This window comes from Myotis davidii, unplaced genomic scaffold (assembly GCF_000327345.1).
Source record: "Myotis davidii unplaced genomic scaffold, ASM32734v1 scaffold88, whole genome shotgun sequence".
Taxonomy (NCBI): domain Eukaryota; kingdom Metazoa; phylum Chordata; class Mammalia; order Chiroptera; family Vespertilionidae; genus Myotis; species Myotis davidii.
Genome location: NW_006300377.1, coordinates 2,842,085 through 2,851,691, shown reverse-complemented (window position 1 = coordinate 2,851,691; position 9,607 = coordinate 2,842,085). Strand labels below are relative to the sequence as shown.

The following is a 9,607-nucleotide window of genomic DNA, read 5'->3' as shown; positions in this document are numbered from 1 at the left end:
TGTTTGCAGCTGGTCACACACCCTTCAGGGTTGGGGTCCCCACTGGGGTGCCTGGCCATTCTGGGTGAGGGCTGAGGGCTGTTTTCAGGCTGGCCGGTGACTGAAGCTCCCAGCCTCTCCTTTTATTCTTTTCTTTTTTTTTATTCTGGGTTTTATTTACCTTCTATAATTGAAACTTCGTTGCTGTCACTGGAGCTAAGAGCCAGATCCAGCTCCGTGGCTGTGGCCGGCTGAAAGCAGGTATCTGGGGTTTGTTTAGCTTCTATAATTGAAACTGTTGCTTTTGGAGCTCAGCCGAGCCACAGCAGGCGGGGAACCTTGGCTTCCTCCATCACTGGAGCAAGCAAGCCTATTGCTTGCTTCACCTGTGTGGTTGCCAGCCGCCATCTTTGTTGGCGGTTAATTTGCATATCACCCTGATTAGCCAATGGGAAGCATAGAGAAGGTACGGTCAATTACCCTTTTTGTCTTTTATTAGATAGGAGATATGTATATATATAAATTGATTTTTTTACAGAGAGGAAGGCAGAGGGATAGAGAGAGTTAGAAACATCTATGAGAGAGAAACATCGATCAGCTGCCTCCTGCACACCCGCTACTGGGGATGTGCCCGCAACCAAGGTACATGCCCTTGACCAGAATTGAACCTGGGACCCTTCAGTCCACAGGCTGACTCTCTATCCACTGAGCCAAACCAGCTAGGGCTACTCTTCAGCTTTTAACTACTATACCCAATTGCCTAGTTGGTATCCTTACTGGGATGACCAAAGAGCACTTCAAACTCAAAATGTTTAAAATAAGAGTTTATGATATATCTATTCTAATACAAAAGCAAGAAACACAGAAGTTATCCATAAACATTATTTTCCCTTATTCACATATATAGCCTCTCTTGACTTTATTTGCTTCTCTCAGTCTTAATAACTGTCTTAATATAAGCTTCTCTCATTTCTTCCCTATGTCAGTCCTTTTGCTCTCCTTCATTGTTACTTTGGCCTTTTCGTTTCTCTGACATAAAATGCTATCTCCTATCAGAGTGCATTTGGGCATCCTATTTCCTCTGCCTGGATTGCTCTCTCTCAAACTCGCCCTCTTTTCCAATTTCTTTTGTACTTTTTAGTTCAATCAATACTTAGGCCTTTCCTGGCTAGGTTATTACCCCCTATTATATACTGTCATAGCTCCATTAAGTTTTTGTTGTAGCATTTATCATTGTTGTACTTTTCATGATATTTAAAATTAATCACTAGGAAATAAGCACTATAAGAGTAGGGATCCTGTGTGTTTCTGGTCACCATTGTGGTCCCTGCCTGGATTCAGTAGGCATTCATTAAGTATTTGTGAATGTACTAATCAGTTCTCTCCTTGCTCATAGCTGAGGTGAAACGTGTTGGAGACACACTTTTGGGAATGGCTACACAGTGTGTGCAAGTGAAGAACGTGGTGAAGACCTCACCTCAAACTCTGTCCAACCTCTGCCTGAAGATCAATGTCAAACTTGGTGGCATAAACAACATCCTAGTCCCACACCAGCGGTATGAACTCTGTTGTCCATCTGCCCTTGTCATGCAAGGTACCATTCTGGAAATTGATGAAAAGATAGGGTCCTGGCCAGGCAGAGTGAGTCAGGCATAAGGAAGAAAGGACCAAAGTGGGTGCTAGGTGGTGCCAGGAAGAGATGATCTATCTCCTCATCATTTGTTTTCTCTTCCTTGTTCAGCTCTGCAGTCTTTCAACAGCCAGTGATATTCCTGGGAGCAGATGTTACACACCCCCCAGCAGGGGATGGGAAAAAACCGTCTATCACAGCAGTGAGTGACACTCCAGCTTCCTCATAAGGTTTTCCTCTTAGCTTTGAGTTTCCAAGGCTACATATGATTTCCTTTCCTTAGCTTGGGCACTAGACCTTCATAAAATTTTTTTCCTTCCAGCTGATCATTCCCATTAACCATTTCCTTGGTATCGTCATAAAATTGATTGTATGATGTATGTGTTTTTTCCAGTGAGAGTAATGAGAATGTAGGTTGTGGCCAGAGACTTGGCCCAGTGTCTGTCAATACTGCCCTATGTTCAGGTTTTTTTCTCTCTCTCTCTCCATGCCTACTTTTGGGATATGATGGTGACCATATCTCTTCTCAGGAATCCCTTTTAAGGGATTTACTTAGTTGCTGAGACTGTCATTTCCTCTTCTCATCCCTACTCCTGATCCACTTAAGTGGGTTAGTTAACTCTAATTAGTTAACTCTAATCCTTCTCTTGACTTCTGCTCCCTGTCCCCTAGGGGTTTCTGAATTGCTAGAGAGATCAGCTCTTTTCCCCCCACTTCTCTTTCCTCAACCCTTATGTTTCTCTAGGCAGACTAGGCTTATCTCAGTAAATGCAGGAAAACCCTATACTATGCTTTTCCCTATTTTCCTTGTGGCCATCTATCCTAGGCTCTGGCCACTGTCCCCTTTGAAAATTATGTTACTCACACCATTTTTACCATTGTTTTAGGGTAGATTAGCACTTGAATGAAAAAAGGATAAACTTGTGGCTAGATGAGGTTATTCTTTAAGCTAGTAATGCCAAACCTTCACATTCCCCTCTTCAAAGGGTAGGGAAAGAAAACTTATCAAGCACCTTCTGTGGGCTAGGCCCTGTCCAAGGGTGCTCTATATGTACTATAACAGCACTGCAAACAGGTGGTGTTCTATACTTATCTCCATTTGAGAGGAGGAAAGAAAAGATCAGATGGATTAAGTAACTTCTGCATGTGTGGTAGAACAGAGATTGAAACCAGGACTCATTGAATCCAAAACCCTACTTGTTTGATAGCATGATTGTTTTGCTGAGAAGCCTTTGCCCAAACCCACAACCTGACAGTGTTGGTGGGTGGAGGTTCTAGGGGCTTATCCTGCCTCTTTGATTAACAGGTGGTAGGCAGTATGGATGCCCATCCCAGCCGTTATTGTGCCACTGTGCGGGTGCAGCGACCTCGGCAGGAGATCATTGAAGACTTATCGTACATGGTGCGTGAGCTGCTGATCCAGTTCTACAAGTCCACCCGCTTCAAGCCTACTCGTATCATCTTCTACCGAGATGGGGTTCCTGAAGGCCAGCTCCCTCAGGTAGGGCCCACAGTAGTTAGAAAAACTTCATATTGAGGCCAGAGGGTCTAATGGTAGCAGAGAGTACTGCTAGCTTTTCTAAGCTCTTGGTACTTGGAAGGTTGCTAAATGGAAAAGCTTCAGAGCAGACATCACAACTGAGAAGTGGCAAGTACAAGCATCTGTCGACCTGTCTTCTTGTAACAGAAGACCCTCAGTGCCTATTAGTAGTTGGTTCATGTTGAAGACTGATGCTTTAGACCAGTGGTTCTCAAACATGAGTCAAGATCATTGGGAGGACTTGTTGAAATATTTAACAGGGCTTACCCTTAAAATTTCTGACATAGAGCCCTATTTGGTTTGAAGGGTCTTGGGTTCGATTCCCACAAGGGCATATACCTTAGTTCCTTAGTTATAGGCTCGATTCCTGGTCTTGACCCGGGCACATACGGGAGGCAACCAGTCGATATTTCTCTCTGTCTCTCCTCCTTCCTTTCACTCTCTCTTGAAAAAAAAAATCAATGGAAAAAATAGCCTCAGGTGAGGATTAACAAAACAAAAAAAAGAAGAATTTCCAATTGAGTCTAGGATTGGGCCCTAGAATTTGAAATACTATTAAGTCTGTAGATGGTGCTGCTTGTCTGGAGACCACTGCTATTGACCTTTCTTCATGATGTTCCTCTTATTCTTTCTGCCTGCCAACCTTTCATATTCTGTTGTTTAAACTTGTATACTGAACTAGTCTCCTTGACTACAATTTAATAGTAATATATAACTGCCATTTATTGGGTACTTTCTATGTACCCTAAACTGTGCCAACCACTTCATATGTGTTCTATTTAATGCTGTAATTACAGTAGTCCTATGAAATAATAATTATTCCATTTGACAGATGAGAAAACTGGGGCTTGGAAATGTTAAGTGATTTCTTCATTGTCACCCAAGCTACTAAGTGGTGGAACTGGGATTTAGACAAATTGGTCTGATTCCAAAGTCCATGCTATTAACCATTGTGCTCAATTTCTTCCAAGGCATCCAGTGTTTCCTAAAATACCAGATATATTTATCATATCACTTCTCTGTTCAGAAATGTCTAGTTCATATAGCCTTGGGTTAAAACTCAAACTTCTTAGCAAAGCAATCAGCAGTTATTAAGCTCCTATTGGGTTTTCTATGCATTTACTTAATTATCTGTTTTATTCATCACTACAGCTTTGTAAGAGGCTGGTCTTATTAGTAATTTTAGTAGGTGTGGAGAAAATGAGACTAAGAGGGATTATGTAACCTGCTTAAGGAAATACAACCTGATAAAACTTGGTTTTAAATCTAATTCTAATTGATAATAAATTCTACACACTTCTACCATACAGTTTTGACTCCCTATACCTGTTATCCAAGGCCATAAGGTAACTATTACCTATGGTTATTTACCTGTGGCTGCTTCTTTAGCTAGGTCATTATTTTATAATCCTACTTCTTTGTAGGACAAAATTCATCCTCTCCCTCTGCACCGGTCTCTGAACTCTGTGTCTGCTCTTCTTTGGTGGTACCAATCTTGTCTGCTTGTGGAGGTCACAGGGGTAATCCCATTATTCTCCTGATCCTGAAATTGATCTTACTTTGGGCATTATAATTTTAGTGATTTCTCTGTGAAATTTGGTTCTGTGTCTTGATTTTAGGTCTCTTTTTACATAGGAACCAGGTAAGTGCTCTCTACTGATGCCAAGCTTCCTAGCCAAGGTTTTATGGGAACAAATTCGTGAATTGCATATAAGGCTGATTTTCGTAGAAAGGACCCATCAGCTCTAATGGTTGGGTATCAGCTTATAAAGGGAGATTGAGCAAAAAGCCATATTATAAGTGTCAACCCTTAGTTCACAAAGATGTGTGAACTGAAGAAGAGCTGGATGTTCTTTGTCTATCTCCACACCCTGTGCCTAGATCCTCCACTATGAGCTGCTGGCCATTCGTGATGCCTGCATCAAACTGGAAAAGGACTACCAGCCTGGGATCACTTATATTGTGGTGCAGAAACGCCATCACACCCGCCTTTTTTGTGCTGACAAGAATGAGCGAGTGAGTGAGGGATTGAGGAAGCCAACCATACCCTCATCCATCCTGTCTCCCTTCTCTTAATATGAAAGAAGCCCTTGAGATAAAATCTGGGGATTTAACCCTTGGCCTGTTTCATCCTCTTTGGCCCCTTTCCTCCCTCGAGCTCTTGTGGTCCTTCCTCTACCACCTCCTTCCCTTTGTTTCCCCTTTTCCCCCTCCTTCCTTATACTTCCTCTCCCTCCTCCTAGCTCCCTGGCCTATAGACCCCATATGTAGACCAGCTCCCAGAGAAGGGAAAGGGAACTACCATTTATTGAACTTCTCCTATGTGCCAGACACTGTACAAGGCGTCTTCCTCACAGCAGCCCTGTGAGGTAGGTACTATTATTATCTCCAGTTTAACCTTAGAAAGGTTAAATGACTTGCTAAGATCACACAGTAATAAATGATGAAACTAGTTCTTAAACACATTTATGTGTGACTTTAGAACCCATTATTTCAAGACCCAATATCCTCTGGGAACCACAACTTCTGCTTCACTCTTGGGATTCTGGTGGAGTCAGAGTAGAATTGAGTTGGGGCCCTACTTAAGACTAGGCAGGTCTTGGGATCTTGGTTGTCTTTGTCTCTATGCAGATTGGGAAGAGTGGTAACATCCCAGCTGGGACCACTGTGGATACCAACATCACGCACCCATTTGAGTTTGACTTCTATCTGTGCAGCCACGCAGGCATCCAGGTAGCTGGGCTATGTCTTGGGGTTTCCAATGAGTCGAAAATTAGTTGATTATTACCACTGCCTCTAGAATATATGTCATCACTGAGTGACATTCAAATCAAGATTGTTCTCTTAATAAACCCTCAGTGTACTTGACCAGAAATACACTTTGAATATCTTGGCAAATTATAGGTGACTTTGTGTTTGCCTATTCATGGGTGGGTCTTCCAGCCTAGGCATAATCTTAACAGTGATCCTATTCCTTATCATCAGCCATCCCCTTTGCCCAATCTGGCACCCCTTACCTTCCTATCTTCCCAGGGCACCAGTCGACCATCCCATTACTATGTCCTTTGGGATGACAACCGTTTCACAGCAGATGAGCTCCAGATCTTGACATACCAGCTATGCCACACTTATGTACGATGCACACGCTCTGTCTCTATCCCAGCACCTGCCTACTATGCCCGCCTGGTGGCTTTCCGGGCACGATATCATCTAGTGGACAAGGAGCATGACAGGTAAGGCCTGGGATCAGGCTGGCTTCCTGTTTACCTCATCCTTTGTGTACTAGACCTTCCCAACTTTCCTTGGGTAGAAGGAAATGGGATTTTGTTCAATTTGGTGTCTCTGTGTTCACCTGCCAAATCTGGGTTGGATTTTCTTTTTTTCTTAAGCTGGTATGGGAATTGGCATTCTGGGTTGGATTTTCTTTTTTTCTTAAACTGGTATGGGAATTGGCATTACCAGGAAGGACTTCTTTCATTTTTTCCTTTTCAGTGGAGAGGGGAGCCACATATCAGGGCAGAGCAATGGGCGGGACCCCCAGGCCCTGGCCAAAGCCGTGCAGGTTCACCAGGATACTCTGCGCACCATGTACTTCGCTTGAAGGCAGAACGCTGTTACCTCACTGGATAAAAGAAAGTTTTCCAAGCCCCAAGAGCTATGCCACCCAAATCCAGAGGAATCAGGGAGGAGGGAGGTGGGGTAGGGAGGAGTGCAGAAGGCCTTGTTTCCTTCTACAAATGGGACAAAAGGGTGGGGAACAGGGCCAGTAAGCCAGACCACCAGCCAGAAATTTCTGATATTCACCTCATACCCTTCACCCCATCTTGTCACATCTGACCCTGACCCCACTGGACCAAGACGGGCAGCACCAGTGCCCACCATACACACAGGTGTCTCACGTGACTCACAGTGCTAAAGACTCATGCCTGACAGCTTGGTAAGGTCGGCTCGGCTCTACATTCCTGTGGACAAAAGCTGGTAGGTTTGGGTTTGATACTTTAGATGGGAAAGTGAGGGGCTTGAAAAAGTGGGTGGGAGGAGGGAAGGATTTTTTAGGAGCCTTAATCAGAAAAGGTCTAGATTTGTTTAAGAAGAAAAACGAAACCAGACCCAGATCAATATTTTAGGATACAAGATGTTTTAATGGGTTAAGAATCCAGTTTGTAGGAGGATTTTTTAATGCTAATGATTTTGGTTGCTCCTCCCCCTGCTGCCACCCCCCTTTCCCTATTCCTTTCTTTCCAATTTTTCTACCCTACCTTACACCTCCCTGACAGACATCCAGCCCCGAATAAGACTTAAGGCACTATGGCACTTAGCTCTGAAGTGACACAACCCTGTCTTCCTTCCGCCTGCTGGTGGGTAACCAGTGCCTTCCCTGTAACGGTAATGCTGCAGAACTGCAACCTTTTGTACCTTTCTTTGGGGGGATGGGGTAGGGTGGGACAGGAGGTAAATGGGGAAGAAATACTCCTAACCCAACAAACCTCCAGCCAGAACGCCAACTATTTTGCATTTAAAGCAATTGACTTCCATATTCATTGAGCTTTTAAAAATATTATAACCTCAAGATGGTTAAAATCCATTGACATTTGCACTTTCAGACCTGACAAGTCTATGGAGCTGCTGAGATGACTGGCTATGCCTCCTTTCTTCCCTGTCCTACCCTGACCCTCCCACCTGCCTGGGTCTGGAGTTACTTACATAGTTTTTTCTCACTCTTGGCTTCTTTTTCCCCAATGGTCAAGTCTCTTATGTTTCAATATTTTTAAATTGGGGTGTCTTATAACAAACGATCCTTAGGTCTAAAATAAGAAAAAAGAGCAAAAACTAAATGCTATTTTTATACCATAACTTGAGTTTATTGCCAAAATCTTGATATCCTTCCAATGCCCAATGAGTTTACATCCCAGAAACATTGAGCCATTAAAAAGAACAATGTACCTGACTTGTTCTTTGGCCTGGCTAAGTAAGGGTGGTTGTCTCCCCAATATGGGGCTCAGGCTTCATCTTTCCGCTGTGCAGAAAATACCTTTTTCTTGCTACAGGCTCCCTCCTCTGCACTGCCCTCTGCCCTGCACTCTTTTCTGCAAGTGCATCTTCCTCTCCCTCTGGATTGTCCTCTGACACTTTGGCTCATCCCAGATTCCAGTGTGTCCTGTGAATAGTCTGAGGGTTTTTGCTGCTCCCTTTTGCTTCTGTTTACACAAATGAATTTTTACTGGTTTCCCACTAGGGCATGTGAGTGGGTGGCATGGGCTTTTTTTTTTTCCTCCCTGCATAGAGATGGGGTTTGGCTGGCTTGTAAAACTGGAAAAATAGGGGGTTGTAGCTTGGTGCCTGCTGGCCTTGAGGCAAGGCCCCCTCTTTCCTTGACTGTTCATTTTCTCCTTTCCCACTGCTTGGGATGAGAACGTGCAGCTTTGGTGTGGAAATTCCTTTTTTTAAGGAGCTTGGGCTTGGGTTTGCCCCAATCTGGTGATAAAGCCATGACACTTTAGACCTAGCTCAGGCTTGGAGGCCAGCCGGAGGAAGGCCAGTGTGAATCTGGGCCTGTGCAGTGAGAGCTACCATTTCCCCTCCCCAACAGCCCTAACACAGACCCAGATTTCCTATGCAAAACAGTCTCTCCCAGGTTCCATTCTGGTTGGCTACTTTGTTCAATGACTTCACAAAACGTAGCACAAACATTGATTATAGAGGAAGGTATCAGGACTGTTGAGTAACTCCTCCTTTACTTTCCTACTGGCTATGGCATTGGGTGCCCCATGGGAACCCAGCTGAAGAATAGAATGGAGGGCTCTGGGAGGAGTTAGTTCACTGGACAGCCTACATTCCTTACACAAGTGCCTAAAGAGAGTGATGCCAACACTCCATCTGCCCTGTCCATCGCCTTCATATACTGTCTACTTCATGTTCAGTCACCCTTAGAGGAGGGGAGCTCTCTTTGAACATGGGGCTCTGCATGTTCTCTTCTTGGGTGCATTTTGGGGCTAGGATCAGGGCACTATTCCTGGAGGTTCCAGTCATTCACCAGCATTTGCAAATATCCACGGGGAGCTGGTGGTAGCCACCTGCTCTCGGCCACAAGTTTTGTTCTTTCCTTTTTCTTTTTGCCTCACGCTTTCCAGTTGGGTTTTGAGCTGGGGCTTGAAATGCATTTTTTAGCCCTTTGGCATTGCACATACCACTCAAGAAATAAAAGCAAGAGCAGCAGCTTGGGCAATGGCAAGAAAATGACTTTTTGCTTTGACTTTTTTTTTTTAAATCTTTGAGACTTGAAAAGTATCCTTGACTTTGAGGATTATTCTTGTTTGAAAGGTAGTGCATGCAGATTGGGAACTGGTGTTGGCAACAAGCTTTGGCTTTCTTGGATTTGGTTTAGTTAGTGTGACTCACTTAAGCTCTGATGAAGCATGGGATGACCCCAGCCTCATCTTTTAGACAAGTCTCTTGCT

The 9,607-nt window shown here is 44.0% G+C and overlaps 1 protein-coding gene across 3 annotated transcripts in view; it reads left to right on the top strand.

Moving 5' to 3' along the window:
* AGO1 (argonaute 1, RISC catalytic component) overlaps positions 1-9,601 on the top strand; it is a 41,107-nt gene extending 31,506 nt beyond the window's left edge. The window contains exons 13-19 of one of the 3 annotated variants that reach the window (XM_015572830.1): positions 1,376-1,535; positions 1,721-1,811; positions 2,916-3,110; positions 5,031-5,165; positions 5,781-5,882; positions 6,183-6,382; positions 6,642-9,601. In XM_015572830.1, coding sequence (XP_015428316.1) covers positions 1,376-1,535; positions 1,721-1,811; positions 2,916-3,110; positions 5,031-5,165; positions 5,781-5,882; positions 6,183-6,382; positions 6,642-6,750 — 992 coding nt within the window. In that variant the 3' untranslated portion in view covers positions 6,751-9,601. Of the gene's footprint in view, positions 1-1,375; positions 1,536-1,720; positions 1,812-2,915; positions 3,111-5,030; positions 5,166-5,392; positions 5,486-5,780; positions 5,883-6,182; positions 6,383-6,641 lie in introns of those variants that run through there. The other 2 variants (XM_006777304.2, XM_015572831.1) reach the window with 2 other exon arrangements.
* Positions 9,602-9,607: the final 6 nt, after the last annotated feature.